Source organism: Vipera berus (assembly GCF_964194415.1).
Source record: "Vipera berus genome assembly, chromosome: 7".
Taxonomy (NCBI): Eukaryota; Metazoa; Chordata; class Lepidosauria; order Squamata; family Viperidae; genus Vipera; species Vipera berus.
This window is the reverse complement of record NC_138209.1, coordinates 31,205,281-31,226,538: the sequence shown is the minus strand read 5'-3', so window position 1 is coordinate 31,226,538 and position 21,258 is coordinate 31,205,281. Positions and strand designations below refer to the sequence as shown.

General features: G+C 40.8%; 1 protein-coding gene across 1 annotated transcript in view; it reads right to left on the bottom strand.

Moving 5' to 3' along the window:
• Positions 1 to 15,662, bottom strand: part of RNF150 (ring finger protein 150) — a gene marked incomplete at both ends in the record, with an annotated part of 106,150 nt that extends 90,488 nt beyond the window's left edge. Inside the window, one exon of the mRNA XM_081332721.1 lies at positions 15,155 to 15,662. Within this exon, the coding sequence (XP_081188847.1) occupies positions 15,155 to 15,662 (508 nt within the window). The remainder of the gene's footprint in view (positions 1 to 15,154) is intronic.
• Positions 15,663 to 21,258: the final 5,596 nt, after the last annotated feature.

Here is a 21,258-nt window from a genome sequence, read left to right as displayed (position 1 = left end):
AAATTGTGAGTTCTAGTCCTCCCTTAGGCATGAAAGACAGCTGGATTTTGGGCCAGTCACTCTCTCTTAGCCCACAACATACAGTTGGTCAATTCCACAGTGACACTGATTTACAATAAAATATTGCAACAATTAACTTATTCTTTAGGTTGTTTTTACATGTATGAGATATTAATCAGTAAACCTATATCATAGAATTAGCTTGACAGCAACTATAGATTAAGAACATTAGAACCATCATAATGTAAGATCATAACATAGCCTTTTCCAACCCAGCATCAACCAACTCCTTTAACAATCAAGATCAACACTTTCAATAATACTAACTGGAGAATGTGAGAATTGAAGCCCAACACATCTGGAGGACATTAGTCTAGTGAAGACTGCTACAATGGGAAGCACTGTTCAAATTATACTAGGATGCCCTTTTTATTATTATTATTATTCCCCACTATGATATCTCTGTTGGTGAGAATAATATTGTAGAATCATTTTTAAAAGATTCAGTAATTTTGCCGAGGCCAAGATTATGTTATTTTGTTTCTACCATCATGGCAGCAGAGCACATAGTTGGTAGCGGAATATGGCTTTTAGAACTACTGTTGACAGGCAGGAGAGTGATTGGAGTCTTGAAGAACAACACAGAGCAGCTCTGTAAGTAAAAGCTGGACAGGACAGTCAAAAAAGACTGCCTATGTTGGGTGGAATGATGGAAGAAAAACAAGGAATGATATGAGAACAGACTTAGAGAAGGGAGAAGGTTAATGAGGAGAGACAGCTTACTGAAAGAGACTGACAAATGCTGACTCAGTCTATTTTGTTGGAATAGTCCTGCCTAGACAACAGGTGGATTGGTGAGTTACATTTATAAGACCTTTACAAATGCAGACAGATAGGTGAAGGGTAGACATACCAAGGCTTTTGGGTGACTGGAGAATGAAGAGACAATGAGAGTGATACAGGGAGTTTATAGGAGATGAGGACATTTTTTTGTAAAGAACAGTCTAGAAGACTTGATCTTTTCTGCTGGCCCCAGTCTAAGGTCCTATATACTGGATGATTGGAGGCCTTAAATTCATACTGGAACTATTGAATACTAGGCCCATCTGTAATAAGTCCTTGCTCCTGTACAATCTAGAGGTGGAAGAGCAAGTAGATATTGCATGTTTCACCAACACTTCTCTAGACCAAGGATGGAGGGATTCCTCTGTCCAAAATCTGCTAGCTGGAATCATGTGATACACCAATAGCACCTAGCAATAGCAATAGAACTTAGATTTATATACTGTCCCATAGTGCATTCCAGGGCTGTTTACAATGTCAGCAGATTGTCCCCAACAATCTGAGTCCTCATTCTACCGACCTTGGAAGGATGGAAGGCTGAGGCAACCTTAAGCTAGTCAGGATCGAATTCCAGGATATGGGCAGAGTTTGTCTACAATACTGCATTCTAACCACTGTGCCACTATCTCTATTCCAGGGCAAGGGAAGAGAGGCAAAATTCAAGGTGATTCCAGAGAAACAACTAACCCAAAACAAGCATGGCTTCAGGCAAAGTCTTCTATATGAAATTGGATGCTGGGGACAACCTGGAAGGTTTGCTACATACCATCTCCCAAATATTCAGGTACATCCCTTCCCAGACTTCTTGACCTCACTGCTGGGCTAATGATATAAAAAAATCTTCATTATGTATATTTAGAAGGACTTCAATTACCATCACTGAATACAGGTGGGTGTTTTAATTCATGATTGCCATGGCAACCATAGACTTGTCCCAAGATAGCATGATCTGACTCATATGAAGCCACACACTGAATCTAATATTCACAATGACTAATTTGTGATCTGATAGTGCAGAACATTAATATTAGTCCATTGTCCTGATCAGATCACATTTGCTTTGCATTGCAACCTCCATGAACTTGGTCCATTCCAGGCACCTTATGGATCAAATTGCTTAAACTATACAGTGTTATACAACTCAGTTTGCATGTAGAAGACCATAGCACAGATGAAAACTCATGTTTTATAATTTAAGAAAATTAGAATTCAGTTCTAGTTACTTTTTCAAACATCTAGTTAAACTACCTGAATGCTGCTGCCACACAGGAATGACAGTACAGGGCTAAACAAATAGTAGACTGAAATGGTAGAAAAAACTTTCAGCTGTTTTACCCTCAAGAAATATGTGGCTCCATATAATCAAAGGGAAAACATAACAAGATTTGCTTGTACTATACAGACAACTGCATTTAATAAGTATGTTCCTATTTTCATACAGTATAAAACTGTTTACAAGCAAAACGAGACACAAAAAGGAGATGGATAATATTGCCTGCAATTGTAATGTATTATACATTATGTGGGCTGAAAAAAGTCTACCACAAAATGAATGGCATTGGAATTAAACCTTTACCTCTGAATATTTTTAACTTTACTTTGTATTTTTGTGGGCTTTAATACATTTCATTCTTCTCCCATGATAATATAATATTTTAAAATACTCTTTTATTAGAGGTTGAAAATCCAACAATTTCCTCTATCTTGGTTTTAAGGAGAGTTTGAGAAAACATCTGGCAAAGCAGAGTTTCAATTTAGTGAGCCTCACTAAGTAATGCAAAGATTGTTTGGTTTTCCAGATTCTGGAAATACTAACCACCCTGTCATTCTAGGAGTCTATACTTCTACTAAATATACAAATTCAGGAATGCTGCACACGTAAAACACATTAGTGGCAAAGAGAAATGTAGATTATGTATATAGTGGTTAAAATGGCTGGGTTTGCATATCATACACATACCCATTATTTTTTTTAGCCATTGTTTCTTGAATATGTCACAGTGAATGGACTCGCTCATCTCATAAAACCATAACCCATGGCTATATATCTACGTAGCTACACAAATGTGAAAAATCAAGATCAAATCAAATTATGACAAGTTGATAAATTTACACAATCACTATCATCTTAATTCCAGGTTCAGATTTCCAGCAGTCATGATAATCACTAGATGACTGTATGCTAGTCATCAACCTTTTCTTGTATTGAATTAACTATGCTACATTCAGTGCAGCAACGCATCAAAAATTCCTGTGATAAATAAAATGAACAAACCATATATGCAGGGTTTTTTTCTTAAAATGTGTTATGCTGGCTCAGAATTATGGAAAAGTGCCAATATCTCTTATGTTATTTCCAGATCATGGAGCAATACAAGTTATTCTAGTCAGGATAACTAACACCAAAAGCTGAATCATAATTATATTCTGTCCTCTAGATACATTTTTCCCCCAGAAATATAATAAATAGTATCTGCCCCTCTAGCTAAACTAGACCAAAAAATTCAACTCCACAGGAAGACCAAAATTATATTTTATTTGGTTAGGCTATAATAACAGAATGCTGTAAATCTGATTGTGCTGCACATCCTTCTCCCTCTTAGCCTCCATGCATTAGGAAGGCATTTTTAAAGACACATTCAAATATTATCTTGTTTCCAAGTTTAAAGAATTTTTCAGCCCCCTTTGTCCAGATAATGGTGCTGGCATATTTTTTTCAAGGCCATCTCCCTTAAACTTTGCACCAACAAAGAGGCATTTATTGACCAGTACAATTCTACACTATAGTCACAATGACACCAATCTCTTTGGAAAATGCTGAAATGGCATCAGTATGCTGACAATGTTTAAGTTCATGTCAAGTGAAGCACCCTAACAATATGAACCTTTTCTTTTTTATTTTTTGGATAGCAATTTAAAAATATAATTTCTAAGTAATTCCAGACACCTTAGTTAGACATGTCAAACTCACAATGTCACGTGATGTCGTGCGACGTATTGGAGCTTTTTCCCCATTGCCGGCAATGGGGTGGGCGCGGTTTCCTGGTGACGTGTCTGGCCTGCAGGCTGGCAGTTTGACACCCCTGCCTTAGTTCATCACTAATACTACTATGCTTACTGCTTTGAAAGGGAGGTATGCAGAATTAGTACCCCTTAATTATGCTATGTTCAACAAAATCTTTGCTTCATCTTGTCCTATATTCAAAATAAAAGGAAAGTTCCTTGCCAATTTTTAATGCTAAAAATACCCAGGGCTTTTTTTTCTCATAGAACTCTCAGAACGGAGTTCCGGCACCTATTTTGGATGGAACCTTGTAGGGTAGGCAAGGCGGGTTGTACAACATATGTGAGTTCCGGCACCTTTTTCTTTTACAAAAAAAGCACTGAAAATACCAGTTTTGTTCCCATATATATTAGATGAAATATACACTGATGTAAGGGGTACAGAAAAGTATCCATTTTCCTCTACTGACTAATCCAGTTAATCATTGGGGTTGTGTATTAAGCCTCAGAAAGAAAAGAAAGAAAGAAAAAAGAAAAGAAAGAGCCAGAAGAAGAATAATTTCAGGAGTGGTACTGTTATTCTTTCTGCCCAGTAGTACTTTTCCTCTTTATTGAAAACTGTTTTTACTTAGTTATCAGCAGGAATGTATTATTTGCCATATAAATGCAAGATAAAAGTCTTGTGTGCCAGAGAATTCAAAGCTATATATGGAGAAGAAGAAACAAGATGAGGAAACTAGATACCAGAAAGTCTTCTCCAACCAAGAAAGGGAACATGCAAAAGGAACTAAAAACTTTAGAGGAATATGTTCTGCATTCAATGACAGCAAAACTAATACTTCAATGAGCCTAGAAAATTTAACTGAATGGATCTAAGCTAAGGAAAAGGTCGAGAATGTACTCCTTTCAGTGAGTAAACTTTTCTTTTTCACTTCACTATATTTCCATATATATAATACACACACACAAAATTTGAAGCAAAGCTTAACAAAATGCACTTAAGCTTACATATCAAAACCAATAAACACATTTGACAGCATCACCACCAGATGGATTCGTAGCTGGCTGACAGGCCGTACTCAGCGTGTGGTCCTCAATGGAACCGCATCTACATGGAGGAAAGTGTGTAGTAGAGTGCCCCAGGGCTCTGTTCTGAGCCCAGTGCTCTTCAACATCTTCACCAACAATTTGGACGAGGGGATAGATGAGGAACACATCAAATTTGCAGACGACACCAAACTGGCAGTAATGGCCAACACTCCAGAAGACAGACTTAAGATACAGGAGGATCTGGACAGACTTGAACACTGGGCGCTATCTAACAAAATGAAATTCAATGGTGAAAAAAGTAAGGTTCTACATTTAGGCAAGAAAAACCACATGTACAGGTATACTACAGTATAGGGGGTGCCTTGCTCAATAGTAGTAACTGTGAGAGGGATCATGGAGTCCTAGTGGACAATCACTTAAATATGAGCCAGCAGTGTGCTGCAGCTGCCAAAAAAGCCAACACAGTGTTAGGCCGCACTAACAGAGGGATAGAATGAAGATCATGTGAAGTATTAATACCACTTTACAATGACTTGGTAAGGCCACACTTGGAATACTTCATCCAGTTCTGGTCACCACGATGTAAAAAAGATGTTGAGACTCTAGAAAGAGTACAGAGAAGAGCAACAAAGATGATTAGGGGACTGGAGGCTAAAACATATAAGGAACAGCTACTGGAATTGGGAATGTCTAATCTAATGAAGAGAAGGACAAGGGGGGACACAATAGCAGTGTTCCAATATGTCAAGGCTTGCCACAAAGAAGAGGGAGTCAAGCTATTTTCCAGAGCGCCTGAAGGCAGGACAAGAAGCAACGGATGGAAACTAATCAAGGAGAGAAGCAACCTAGAACTAAGGAGAAACTTCCTGACAGTTAGAACAATTAACCAGTGGAACAACCTGCCTTCAGAAGCTGTGAATGCACCAACACTGGAAGTTTTTAAGAAGACACTGGACAGCCATTTGTCTGAAATGGTATAGGGTTTCCTGCCTGAGTAGGGCATTGAACTAGATGACCTCCAAGGTCCCTTCCAACTTTACTATTATGATAATGATTATGATTCTATGCATCCTCTTGCTGAGAAATCCTTGTGAGGTCCAGCAGCCAAAATGTGTAGACTATTTAGCTGTAACATGTTGCCCAGGATACACTATGATGAGGCTTATGGATACACAAGGGCTGTCATGATCAAATATCCAGGTTCAAATCTCGGAAATAACTGGACAGCAATTAATCAGAGAAGATTTTAACATTGAGATAGCATGGCACCAGAAGTGGGCAACTTCTAACCAGATCTGTTTAATTTAATGTCTGACCCAGGACAACATCTCTTTGGCTTTGATTTCTCAAAAGAAAATTGGACAGCACTGAACTATCTGAACTAACCTTGGCAAGTGCCAATATTGGAAACATAAATGGGGGCTGGTTGACAATCCTAATTGTGACTGTGGGAATGTTCCGTAAACTTTACATCATATTGTGCCCCCGAGAAGGTTCCCTGAATCCCTGCATGATATACATCAGCTCAAGGGCTGCCCGCTGGCTAAATATATCTGGCTACAAGTTTACTCACTCCAGTTACTCCTCATAATTTAATTTTATTCCTAATTTTATTCATTACTCAAACTTTTTAAAATAATTCCCTGCTCTGGTGTTTTATATTTTGATACACATTTTATGTATTGTTTCTGTGGATTTTATGCACTATGCATAAAATAATAATGTGCATAATAATGGCCAATTTTATGCAAAACACCACCAACCTCATTCACCTTACTCTAATGTGCCTGACTAGTCTTGATATAAATCTTCCAAAGTTTCAGATTAATAGCAGCAGGAATGAAATTATTATGATAATTTCAAATAATTGGTTTAGGAAAGTCTCCCTTATCTTATCATTACTTTATTTGTTCCTGGAACAAGAGATAAGAGAAGATCATTACAGTATATAATTATGCTAGGTTGCCAGGGTATTAGGTTGCATCCAGAGAAAACCAAAAGTTCTGATTTAATTTTTGTTGAAGAACAATTTCAATATTCAATATTTTCACACTGTATCCTTTAGATTAGGTGTGTCTGGACCACAATGAGTGAAGAGGAAATGTCTTGGGCCTCATATAAAATATATAATACAGTTAATGAACTCTGGTGTGCATGTATGTGTCTGTATGTGTATAAATGTTAAAGCTTTATGAGCTTGTGGGGCCACATTACTACCTATCCAGGACTGCATGCGATCATGGGCTTGCTACCCCTGCTCTAGACCTTCCATACCATGGTATTACAAGACAGGCTTTAAACCTATAGTTTCTTTAGGTAAAGAAAATTGCATGGTTCCCTGTAACTTAAATCTTTCATAATATTGCAGAATGGTTTGAAATGTTGCCCTGAACTCCAATTTCTATACGTATAAATGATTAGCAGAGGAAAGTTCATTCTTTTATCCTATAGGTAAAAATGACAACAATATTTATAAGCTGCCTAAAAGAACCTTAAGCACAGCTATGAGTGTTCCAAATAAGAATGCTGTTTATGACACAGCTAATAATTTTCACGATCCTGAGAAACTGTTGAGTCACTTGTTATTGCTCACTTGAACGGACTGGACACTGTCTGCTGGCCAATTAAAAAAGACTAACACCTTAGCAGTGGTGCTTGGAAATTTACAGAAATAACTTTCTGAAAGACTGCAATGAATAGTTTTAACCTTGCAAAAGGCATAGAGATGACAATACAATATAACTTAGTGTTTCTCAAACTTGGTCACTTGAAGATGCATGGACTTCAACTCCCAGAATTCATGGCTGGCTGGGGAATTCTGGGAGCTGAAGTCCACACATCTTCAAACAGCCAAAGTTTAGAAACTTTAATCTAGCTGATAAAAATCCAGTTCAATTATGCAACAGATGAAAGAATTGGAGCAGTCAACTTGCAAATCATTAGAAAGTGCAGCCCTCTTGCAAAAGTTTTGCAAAAAGAACTCAGAAGAGCTAAGGGGGAAAAAGAGATGAATAGTATAAACAATTCTCTGAAGCAACTCACCTTCCCTTTTCAAGCTGCAGGCAAATGATATGGAAAAATTAACATTAGATGATTTGCCACTGTAGAAACTGTTAATAATTAAGACATTTTGTTTACATAAAACTGGAACTTCTAGGATGGTCTGTTTAATACAATATTCAAAGTCATAAAGTGGTTTGATTTTGTCTGCATGTATTGAACAAACTCAGTCAACTACAGTTTACAGATGAAACACAACTAAATTATGCAGATATATTAAGTCTACTAGCTAGGATAGTCAGATATAACTTCGGATATTACTAGGAAATACTTGTCTAAAACTTCTGAATACACTGGAAAACATTGTAAGACAAAGATTGTTGTTGTAAGTTATGGGAAAACACCCATAATGTACAGAAGCAAAATGTTGCAAATGTTGCAAACAAGCAAGCACACTAGATTAATAGACATAAATAATAAAATCTCTATATCTTTATCTACAAGTAGTCCCTGACTTATGAGCATAATTGAGCCCAAAATTTCTGTTGCTAAGCAAGTCAGTTAAGTGAGTTTTGCCCCTTTTTGTGACCTTTCTTGCCACAATTGTTAAGTGGATCACTGCAGTTGTTAAGATAAGAACAGGTTGTTAAGTGTCTCTGGCTTTCCCATTGACAGTTGCTTGTCAGAAGGTCACAAAAGGGATCACATGACCCTGAGACAATGTAATCGTCATAAATATGACTCAGTTGCCAAGCATCTGAATCTGATCACATGACCATGGGGATGCTGCAACAGTTAAGTGTGAAAAACTATCATAAATCACTTTTTTCAGTGCCATTGTAACTTTGACTGATCAGTAAATGAACTGTTGTAAGGACTGTGTCAGAATCCATTTATATCACATTTCATAAATGTATAGGTAGAACAATGTGCTTATTCTGGGGATTCTGCCATCTCTCCGAGGGGGGGGAGAGGATAGTTACTTAAGGCGATCTTCAAACAACAGGGAAATGGTTGAACTGGGGGAGGGAGGGGGAGACACAGATCTGGATAGCACCTTCATTTACAACTGAAAAAGGAAGAAGCAATAACAATAAAAACAAGGAGAGTTTCCCTTTCCCACGGAAGGGCCTGACACCTAAGCAAATGATGAGAGCCTGACCAAATGGATGAGGGGAGGGGCTGAAATGGGAATGCTTTATATGGGATTGAAATGTAACTTTGTTAGATTCCGTCTTGTATTGCCACAATCGATTCCATCCTAGTAAACATTTTCCTTTTGGACTAAACTTGCATCCAAGAGTTCTTATTTCCTAAGATGTGGATTGAGGTGGGTCCTGACAGACTGCCTGTATTAGATCTCTTTTATGTAGTAGAAGGTCTATGTCAGAGCTTTCCAACCTTTCCAGGTTGGCGGCCTGAAGGGAAAAGGAGGAGGGAAATGTGTGCGGTGCGCGCACAGCTAGTGCCCACATGATGCTGGTGGTGGTGCTAGCGCCCCCACGCATGCACAAATGGGGCTGGTAGCACCCACGCGGCAGCACTAGTATGAGGAGGTTGTGTGCACACGTGCGCACACTTGTCAGCCATTCCCACTGCCCTGTGGCTAACAGGTCATGGACTGGAACTGGGCCATGGCCCACAGGTTGTGAATCCCTGGTCTACGTTATCCAGCTGCTATACCCTGTACTTCTTCCCTTGCTGTCCTCAGTAACCAAAGTTGTGTAGGTTCTAAATGAGTAATACTTAAGATCAGTCTTCAAAGTTCTGGCCATTGCAGTGCCCCTGCAATCATGGGATCACAATTCAGGATTTCACACTTAACAATAGTTGCAGCTTCCCACAGTCACATGTTCACTATTTGCCACCTACCCTGCCAGCTGTCCCCAAACAAAGTCAATGGGGAAGCCAGCAGGAAAACTTGCAAGTTGCTGTGGTAAGTCCCCTTCACTTTCTGCACTATTCCCCTTGTCCTGTCATCCATCCCCTGGCCTTCCTGCACTCACATTACACCATCCACCTCTCTGCTAACCTGTACTCACACCACGCTACTCCATCCACCTCCCTGGCCTTCCTGCCCTCCTGCACATCCTATCCCAGACCTCCCAAGCACTCCTTTGCCTCCTTCAACTCATATACCTCTTGCTCTTTGGACCTTCCCCTGCAGCACACACCCCTCCATAGCACCCATGCTGCACCACCAGTCACACTTCCCACTTAATGACTCACATATCTTTGGATTATGAAAGCAACAGGGACTCCAGGATTGTCACTGGCAAAGCAATGCACTTATCTGACACTTTCCTTTACGACTGTATTGCTTAGCAACGGCAATCCTGGTCCTATTGCTGTTATAAGTGGTACATTTCTTTTAACTGAGAACACAACCAAATTTATAAGCAGCAGAATTGTCGTAATTCATTATTAGCCCTTGCACCACTTAACCTAGCATCTTCTTAATATTTAACACTAGCACGCTGTTAATGATCTGGCCCTATATTTTAATTCTGGCTCTTCCAATTCTGCCATTCTTTTGATATATGTGGCATACAAAATAGGAAACCGGCAGTCTTTTTTCACTCCTTTTCTCCAATTTTAGCTCATAAAGGAATTCTTCATTGTAAAGATTCTCTGGAAAACTACAGCTATGTTTTGGCATTATATCAGTGTAATAGATAATCTACACTATGGCATAATCTATAAAATCAAAACCTTTTATTTTCAATAAAAGATAAAAGGTACAAAATGTTTTCGTTTTGTTTTCTTCATTTCTTCTACCTTACATTATTTTATTTTTAATTTATTTATTTTAATCCCATTTATATTAACTATTTACATTAACTATCTGATCACACCCCTCTACTTTTCGGAAACCAGACTGTACATTTGAAAGGCTTCCCCCATGAATGGGTTAACTTTATCTTACTGAAAAGCTTGCTTGCATGAGAAATTAGTAGAATAGTCCAGTGTTTTTCAACCTTTTTTGGGCAAAGGCACACTTGTTTCATGAAAAAAATCACGAGGCACTCCACCATTAGAAAATGTTAAAAAATTTAACTCTGTGCCTATATTGACTATATATAAAGTAATTCTCTTGAATAGGAATCAAATAAACACAAAGAAAGTATTTTATAATTACTTTTCAATTTTTCCCACGGCACACCAGGCAACATCTCGCGGCACACTAGTGTGCCGCGGAACAGTGGTTGAAAAACACTGGAATAGTCAGTTACAATCTCTGGTATCAGCCTTCTTTCATTTAACTCTCCTCCCTAATAATTTCCAATCTCTGGACCATACAGCTTTATGCCATATTGCTGACTCAGATCTGCATTTCTCCTGCAGCTTTAATCAGTTCTTTGGGCATTTCAGTTGTACCAGGTGCTATTCTACTTGACAGTTGGTCTATTATTTACAATATCTCACTTTTAAGTGCAGTCAGTTCCTAAATATACTCTTTCCCTGCAAATGTTTGCTATTTTTTTCCACCTCATTTGTAAAGGGTTTCCTTCTTCTTTCAATTCCATTTGCTTGTCTTAGATTTCTTCCATGATCATTCAAATATTCTTATCATAGCTGTAAATTGCCCTGTGATTTCTGATTTTCTTAAAAAAAACATTGTGCACTTTTACTGTGATTTGTTTTAGCTTCATCTCTCTCTTTCTCTCTCTCCAGAAAAAATAACATTACTGGAAGCTTCTGGCAACATGACTTCCAGGTTCATTGAAACTAACAAACCAGTTGGTTCTCAAGTTTTAACAACTAAGAACTAACCTTAGGGCTATATAAGAAGTGATCTGTAAAAAGATACACAAATATGGCATTATCCATGTGAAAGGCTTAAGGTTATTTTATTTGGCATTATGTATTTGCCTGTTTTACTATTCAAAGTTAACTGTCTGGACAAGAGTATTCAAACCTGTGAATATAAGGTTTACTTTTCCAATACACAAATATGCTGCACAACACAACTAGACATTTTCAGAGGCAGCATTATTGTTTTTATCTAGGGAGTCATTGGTAGAAATGGGGAAAATGTGGAAGAACATTCCACTGTAATGCTTTCCATATGAGAATAAGTCTGCAACATATTATGTTAGCACTAGTAGGTAGCTATGAGAATTGTTATAATCAGAAATGCCAAAAACAGACAATACTAGGAATGATACAAAATGCTCTCTGTGTTTTTTGAAATCAGTTCAAATGACATTCATATAAGCTCTATTTTAAAAAGGCAGGAGTGCTTATCTTACTTATCTTACTTATTGTGAGATAAGTATCTCAAGCCTCATACTTATCTAGTTTTCTCCATTATATCCATGCAGGTTAAGCAACTTGCACATAACAAGCACCCTGATATTCTGTTGCAACATCTTTAATTGTCCATCATTTTGTCTTATTCTTTTAAAAGTATTATGTAACTAATAGGATTTTTCCTCAAAGGAATAACTTCTATAATGTATTTGAATTTTCATAGATTGTTGTAGTTTTCCCAGCTTGTGCAATTGTTGTACGGGTGACTGATCCTGCCAATGACATAAAGCCTTCTTTTAGCCATGATAAATTCACAAGTATGTGAAGATCATTTTTTGTCTGTTCAAGAGTAATGCTGGTATACTTGTGAGAATTCCTGCGTGACATATTTACAACTTCAAACTCTTTTTTAACTACTGCAGCTCTTCAGACTGGACTGAATTCTGTGAAAGCCTTTCAGAGACAGGCAGTCAGGAGCTGTGGAATATAGGATTTATATTTGCAGAATTCTAGTTGTGCTTTTTTAGATTCTAATTAATAATACTGACATGGTTGCTGTTGCAAAATATACAATATGAATGTAATATCTGTTTTACAGGATTATAGAGAAGTCACTGAAATAATTATCCTTTCTTTTAAGCAGAGAACTTCTAAATACAGTATATTTGCATATGTCCATAAAATTAAGACAGATTAACTTCAGTACTTAAAAATAAGCATCCAAAAAGCTGGGAACTCTGAATGACAGTTCATGAGGATGCTCATTAGTAAGAGAAATCATGAAATATTTCTTACAACACAAGCTATATGAAATTATATGGAAAAAATATCATTCTTTTAAACCTGTATCTTTGTTAAATATTCTCACACACATGATTTCCTATTTAAGTATCTGTTATTCTATTTACAATCTAAAAATCAAAGAACTGAACCAGGTTTTAGTGTCTAAAAATCTATCACATTCCTTGCTAAAGCAATCAATATGCAAATGGTAGAGATGAACATAAAGGAGTGATGCAGCATTCTATCATTTATTATATTAGAGTTATTGAAATTAGTAATATAAAAATATATTGCTGTTATAAAGGAAGTTTCAATTATGCCTAGAAAGCATAAAATCAACATGTTTTAAAACAAAATGCTGTACTTCCCAAGTTCCTTATCTAAAACATACAGTTTGAGTTTCTAAGGAAAACAGGAGACTGAATCAACAAAATACCTTCATGTTGCCTGTACAGTAATTCTTGTAATGCAGGAAACTTTATTACCTGTCTTCGAAGTCATTTAGCTGGAAATAAATCCAATGAGATCTATATGTGTAATGCTTCTGTTTTAAAACAAAAAAAATCTAATTTTGTCTAACAGACTTCTTCAATTTGAATAACTGCAACATTGTAGAAGGTTACTTTATTAAGCACCTTTTTTATTTCATCATTGAAGAAACCTCATATTTACTCTTATTTTGGAAACAAACATGAAACAGTAGGCTTTGGCAAGTAAATTGGATACAGAAATGTCTTAAAATGACATATAACTGTGTATAGAAAGTTATTTTTGAAATTATAAAAAAGCAATATGTCCTTGGTTCACTAGGATAGTGTCCCTGAAGAAGCAGTCACAGGTGTTATTATCTGGCTATATGTTGAAGCTCCAGTTTGTCCAAAGAACAGTGTTTAGGTAAATACATAGCATGGACATTTTATAACATATAATTTTTAAATTTATAATTATTTTGTAAGATTTTCTAACACTACAGAAAACCAGATTATGTCCAGAAGCGCATATATATATAACATGAAATGAAATTAGATAAATTATTCTGTCCCTGAATCACAGGTATTGTAACAAGATTGCAATTCCTAAGTAAAATCTTGCAGCAGTAATTAATCTAATTGCTTTCCTGGCTAACACAGCTGCTTCTCAACTACAGTAACAGAAGCCAAAGAAGCCACTAAAACTGCTTACACTATTGCTACTCAGCACAGAAACCACAAACCTATGAACTCAGGAAGTGGCCCAAAACTTTCAAACTTTCCATGTTGCATCAAAAAGCAGAGTATCAGCCAACACAGCTACTCCTTATTGGTCTCTGCAACTGAGATTTATACTCTGTGCTGCTGGGAAATACTTTAGAAGATGAACAACCTAAAAAAAAAAAGAATTTAGCACAATAATCCTAGTGATCAGCTTATTGCTTACAGCTCAATTCACCAAATTTGAAGGGGAGGTCAAAGACAGTGAAGGATTTTGCAGCTTTTCCAACATTATTTTAATAGGTACACTATCTTGATTTATGTTCCCTCTACTCCATTATAAAGTGCACAATATGCCATCAAACCTGCTGCTTGCAGCAGTTTCTACTTCCTGTTCAACTCCTGGTGAGCTTCTGATGTCTCATTTTTCAAGGCTGCGTTCATATCCTACCAACGTTTAATGAGCAGTGATTGACTAAAATCTATTATCTGGTTTTATACAAGCTGGGGAGCCATAAACCAAGTTCGTCCCACCAATATTTATGAATAAACTTGATGGTTCATTGCATTGTGCAAAGTCAGTTAACCCAAGTTTTGGTTAGCTATGTGTTCGCATCTTGTGCGACACACTAGCTAGCCTACTGGGCAACCACTGACCTTGCCCTCCCCCTTGATGTCTTCCCAGTTTTTATCCATCGAAAAGCCTCCTTGCATACAATCCAAAAGCCCTGTCATGCAACACAACACCTTCCCTGGTAAATTTCCCTCACTTTCACTGCTCCACGTTTGAAGATAACACAGAAGACAGGAAAGAGCTCACTCAATCTTGCCTGGTAATTAAGACAGGCGCATAGCCAAACCTCAGGGTAAGCCCGGGCTATTAATAACCTCCTTGGATATTTAGTAGCCTAACCAAGGCTGGGGCGGGTGGGGGGGGGGGAGCCGAGTCCAGAAATGAAATCCTCCAACAGAGAGATGCAAACGAACGTGTGCGTGTGTGTGTGTGGGGGGAAGTTGTGCCTCCCACTCACCTGCGTGTGGCATCGTAATCGTCTCGTTGGCGTTGCCGGCGCCAACGTTGTAGATGACCACGGCCGAGGCGTTTTGGGAGGCGGCATGCCGAATCTTGTCCTTGTAAGTACAATTCCCTTTAGGAACAAGGGCGATCCAGAGCTTGCCGGAGCCGGGCACGGCGAACCTAGCGTTGGGGTCGCAAGCTTGCCTGTCAGCGGTCGCCGAGGTCATCGCCACCTGTCCCCAGACCTCGTTTTTGGGCGAGTGTTCCCCGTAGCGGCCACACTCCGTTTTTTCGCTACGCAACTCGCTGCCGCCGCCGCCGCCGCCGGGATCTGGATAAGTGATGTTCACGAAGGCGGTGTACCATTCTTCTTTTTCGGCCACGGTGAAATCCAGGCAGAGCAGATGCACGAAACAAAAGGAAAGCAGCCATGTTGAAAGAGCCAGACTGCGGCACGCTTGTATCACAGACATTGCCATCTTCGGCGGCTCCTGCTCGCCCCCCCGTGCGCGAGTCTGCATGGGGGCGAGCGAGCGCGCGCGCGCGCCGGGAGGCGCGTGGGAGGGGGGGGGGACGGGACCCGCCGGTCGGCGCGAAGCCGAGAAAGGTGGGCGAGCGCCTCTCACCTTTGCAACCCGAAGGCTGGCATTTCGCCTCGGCCGCGCTTTCCCCTCTTTTAAAGGGACTCGGAGCGGAGCGCTGCCTCCCACCCCCGATCCGTGGCCCGCCCGAACCCTCCCGCCTGCCTCGCCTCTGCAGCCGCCGGCTGCTGAAGGAAAACGGGAGGTTTCGGCTGGCGCGCTTGGCTTAAAAGGGCGCCTTTTCGGTCCCGGCGGGGCTTTTGGAAAGAAAAGGACGAGCCCCGGAGAGACGGGCTCGGCGCGCTGCTCCGGCGGCGTCGAGTCGACTTCTGCTCTTGACCTCTCCCATTCTTCCCCAGCCCTGCCCGGCTAGGTTTACGGCCGACTCTCGCCAGCGGAAATGTTTTGTTTGGGGGAGAGAAAAGGGGGGAGTTGAAGAGTTGGAAGGGGTCGTGCGCAGGAGGAGTCTGGATGTGATGTCAAGAGCTCCCGCCGCTCCGTTTCGGAGCCAGCTCGGTCCCGGAGAAGCAGGGTTGACCTCTGCCGGTAGACGAGGAGAAGGCAGGGCAAAGACGCGCTAAGGCGGGAGGCCGCCGGTAAGGTGAGCCCCTGGGAAGCGTCGCGGCAGCCCTGGCTCGAATCCCGAGAGAATTCCCGTCTCCACATTCCTATCCCTAAGACTCACAGATCGACGTCGGGCGCTGAATGGACGGTGCCGCTTAATAATCCTTTGCCGTAAATCCAAGCCACAAAAAAGGGTCGGGTCGAACTCCAAGAAACATCAGAATGAAGAACTGTTGCTGTCCTTTGGTGTGAATTTAAGGCATTCCAGCTTTCACGTTTACTGTGTGGTGGCGCACCAGCTCCCTCTGTTCCTGGAGGAAACTGATTATCTGGACCCGTACCAATTGGGCTTCAGGCCCGGAGACGGCATTGGTCGCGCTGGTGAATGATCTCTGGAGGGCCAGGGACAGGGGTTGTTCCTCTGTCCTGGTCCTATTAGATCTCTCAGCGGCGTTCGATACCATCGACCATGGTATCTTGCTGCGACGTCTCAGGGGGCTGGGAGTGGGAGGCACCGTTTTACGGTGGTTCTCCTCCTACCTCCAGGGCCGCTCGCAGTCGGTGTTGACAGGAGGGCAGAGATCCGCCCCGAGGCCTCTCATTTGTGGAGTTCCTCAGGGGTCGGTTCTCTCGCCTCTCCTGTTCAACATCTATATGAAGCCGCTGGGCGAGATCATTCGTGGTTTCGGGGTGGGGTATCACCAGTACGCTGATGATACCCAACTTTTTCTTTCCACCCCGAACCAACCCAGTGATGCCCTCTCCGTGATGTCCCGGTGCCTGGAGGCGGTTCAGGTCTGGATGGGGAGAAACAGGCTTCGTCTCAATCCCGCCAAGACTGAGTGGCTGTGCATATCGGCATCTCGGGTTAACCAAGTTATTCCATCCTTAATGATGGGGGGTGAGGTGTTACCCCCCCGTTGATAGGGCTCGCAACTTGGGCGTCCTCCTGGATTCACGGCTCAATTTTGAAGACCATATAGGGCTTTTGCACAGGTTCGCCTGGTGCGCCAGTTGCGTCCCTATCTGGACCGAGACGCCCTACGCACAGTTACTCATGCGCTTGTGACCTCCCGTTTGGACTACTGTAACGCTCTCTACATGGGGCTGCCCTTGAAGACCACACGGAGGCTTCAACTGGTGCAGAATGCGGCCGCGCGAATTGTAATGGGGGTCTCCCGATACTCCCATGTAACACCTCTACTCCGCGAGCTGCATTGGCTTCCGGTTGCCCTCCGGGTGAAATTCAAGGTGCTGGTTATTACCTATAAAGCCCTACATGGCCTGGGTCCGGGTTATTTGAGGGAACACCTGCTGCCGGCATCAAATGCCCTTCGCCCAGTGCGCTCCCACAGGGAGGGTCTGCTCAGGGTTCCGCCGGTGAGAGATTGCCGGCGGGTGACACCCAGGGATAGGGCCTTCTCAGTGGGAGCGCCTGCCCTCTGGAACCAGCTGCCGGTGGAGCTGAGAACTGCCCCCGACCTCTGATCATTCCGCCGGGGCCTGAAGACCTGGCTCTTTGAGCTCTCGGGCCCAGGCTGAGGAGAAATTTTTAATTGGGGTTTTAATTGTGTACAGGGTCAATTTAATATTTTTTAATTCGGTTTTAACTTTTGTATGTTGGATTTTTTAATTCCCTGTAAACCGCCCTGAGTCCTTAGGGAAAGGGCAGTATATAAATGTAAATAAATAAATAAATAAATAAATAAATAAATAAATAAATACTGCATTTTTGGCATAATGAACACTTATGTACTTCGAGAGTGACCTTATTTTTATTTCTTCAATTTCTACCCATCGTTGCAGTTAAAAATATGCACAGCATCAAATGACCCTACAATGCCCACGTTACCGACAATAAGAATTAAAGAACGAGCAATCAAAATAACATTTTAAACAACAGTATGATAAAACACAGTTGAATTTAAAAATGGACCTAGAAATCCCAGTTCTCATAATTCAAAAGCTCTCCCAAACAACTTTGCTTTCAATTCTTTCCTAAAGCCTAATAAAGTGCAAGCTGATTGAATATCAGGAAGAAAGGTAACACATAAGATAGATCCCACACCAGAAAGACTGCAGCTGCTAGACTTCTCACATCACAAAAATGATTACATATCTGCTGAGTTAAAAATGAGTGGAGAAAGCAGTCCTGGACATACCTCAATCCCAAGTCATAATAAGGCTTTAAGAGTTTTTAAGAACCTGCCATTTGAATGGTACTTGGAAGTCAATAGGAAGTTACTCAAGAACTCAGAACACTGGTATCCTACATTCATATAGAAGTGTAACACCAATTGTAGCTTCTGTATAATCTTCAAGGAGAATCTTCTCTAGAGTTCATTACAGTAGTCCAAGCAAGTATGATGAGAGCAATATCATATTCCAAGGCTCAACCACTTGAACTGAAAAAAAAAGTTTCCTGATCCCTATCTGTCCATCAAACAGTACTTCCCAAGGTGTGCAGTTAATTAAGTAATTGGGGAAATTCTAGAACAGAGCAAATAGCAAACCAATTCTGATTTGTTGTAAAGCAAACTACATTCTACATTTAGGCAAGAAAAACCAAATGCACAGGTATAGCATAGATGGCACCTCACTCAATAGTAGTAACTGTGAGAGGGATCTTGGAGTCCTAGTGGACAATCACTTAAATATGAGCAAGCTATGTACTGCAGCTGCCAAAAAAGCCAACCCAGTTCTAAGCTGCATTAACAGAGGGATAGAATCAAGATCATATGAAGTGTTAATGCCACTTTATAATGCCTTGGTAAGGCCACACTTGGAATACTGCATGCACTTTTGGTCACCGTGATATAAAAAAGATGTTGAAACTCTAGAAAGAGTGCAGAGAAGAGCAACAAGGTTGACTCAGCCTTCCATCCTTCTGAGTTAGGTAAAATGAGGACCCAGATTGTTGGGGGCAATAAGCTGACTTTGTAAAAATGCCGCTTGGAGGGGGCCAAAAGCCCTAATAAGCAGGCATATACATAGAATGAAGGCTATTGCTAAGCACATTGATTTGTGCTTCTTAGATTGTAAGCCACCCTGAGTCTTCGGAGAAGGGTGGGATATACTGTAAATGGGATTAAAAAAAACAATACAAAGAAGATCAGGGGACTGGAGGCTAAAACATATAAGGAACGGTTGCTGGAATTGGATATATCTAGTTTAATGAAGAGAAGGACTAGGGGTGACAAGATAGCAGTGTTGCCACGAAGAAGAGAAAGTCAAGTTATTCTACTAAGCACCTGAGGTCAGGAAAAAGAAGCAATGGATGGAAAATAATCAAGGAGAGAAGCAACCTAGAACTAGAGAATTTTATATGAGAATTTCCTGACAGTTAGAAATTAATCAGTGGAACAACTTGCCTCCAGAAGTTGTGAATGCTCCAACACTGGAAGTTTTTAAGAAGAGACTGGACAACCATTTGTCTGAAATGGTACAGGGTTTTCTGCCTGAACAGGGGGCTGGTCTAGATGACCTCCAACGTTCCTTCCAACTCTTCTCTTCTCTTCTCTTCTCTTCTCTTCTCTTCTCTTCTATTCTATTCTATTCTATTCTATTCTATTCTATTCTATTCTATTCTATTCTATTCTATTCTATTCTATTCTATTCTACATGGATGTAGCCATGTGGTCATCAGGAATCAAATGTAACTTGAAGATTGTATTTCCAGAGTATATGGACACTTCTAAGTTAGAGGTTAGGACGCTGAGCTTGTCGATCAGAAGGTCGGCAGTTTGGCGGGTCGAATCCCGAGTGCCGCGTAACAGAGTGAGCGCCTGTTACTCGTCTCAGCTTCTGCCAACCTAGCAGTTCGAAAGCACATAAAAATGCAAGTAGAAAAATAGGGACCACTACGGTGGGAAGGTGACAGCATTCCGTGCACATTTATTTATTTATTTATTTATTTATTTATTTGTTTTATATACCGCCCTTCTCCCGGAGGACTCAGGGCGGTGTACAGAGCAAAGTAAGTGTACAATAAAGCAACAATAAAACAGATAAAACCCCAATCTATCAGGCCAGGCTGGCTTGCTGGAATAGATAGGTTTTTAAATCACGCCGGAAGGTGCGAAGGTCGGGGGCCATCCGGATTTCGGCTGGTAAGCGGTTCCAAAGGATTGGAGCACCCACCGAGAATGCTCTCCCCCTGGGGGTCACCAGCCGGCATTCTCTGACCGGTGGCACCCTGAGGAGGCCCTCTCTGTGGGAGCGCACAGGACGGAGGGGTGTTGACGCTGGCAGTAGGTGCTCCCGTAGGTAATCCGGACCCATGCCATGTAGGGCTTTGTATGTCATCACTAGCACCTTTGGCATCTAGTCATGCCGGCCACATGACCACGGAGACGTCCTCGGACAAGCACTGGCTCTTTGGCTTTGAAACAGAGATGAGCACCGGCCCCTAGAGTTGGAAACAACTAGCACGCATGTGTGGGGGAACCTTTACCTTTACTTAAGTTACAGGTCAGTGATGAAAACATTTTAGCAAATGTTTTAAATAAAAGTATTCATGGATTCTACTGTTATGCACAAGGAAGAGATTAATTTCTATTACATAATGAATTGATTTACACACTGTATATTCAGTTCATTAACTAAAATATACAATGGTTCTATGTTTTAGATCAGGGGTGTCAAACTGCCGGCCCATGGGCCAGATGCATCACTAGGAAACCACACCCACCCCATTGCCGGCAATGGGAAAAAAGCTCCAATACGTCACTCAATGTCACGTGACATCACGAGTTTAACATGTCTGTTTTACATGAACAAAGCTCTCTATAAAGCTTAGCTTTATACAAAAGAGGAAAGGAAATGAGGAGTTGTGACTAGTTTAAGATGCTACAACATCTTTTGCATTTGTTTAAAAAGAGACTCTTTCAAGGGAAAGAATGAATGCAGAAGAACCGTATAAAAAGGTTTGGACACATTCCAGGTTGTGAATTGCAAGCCTGGAGCAATCATT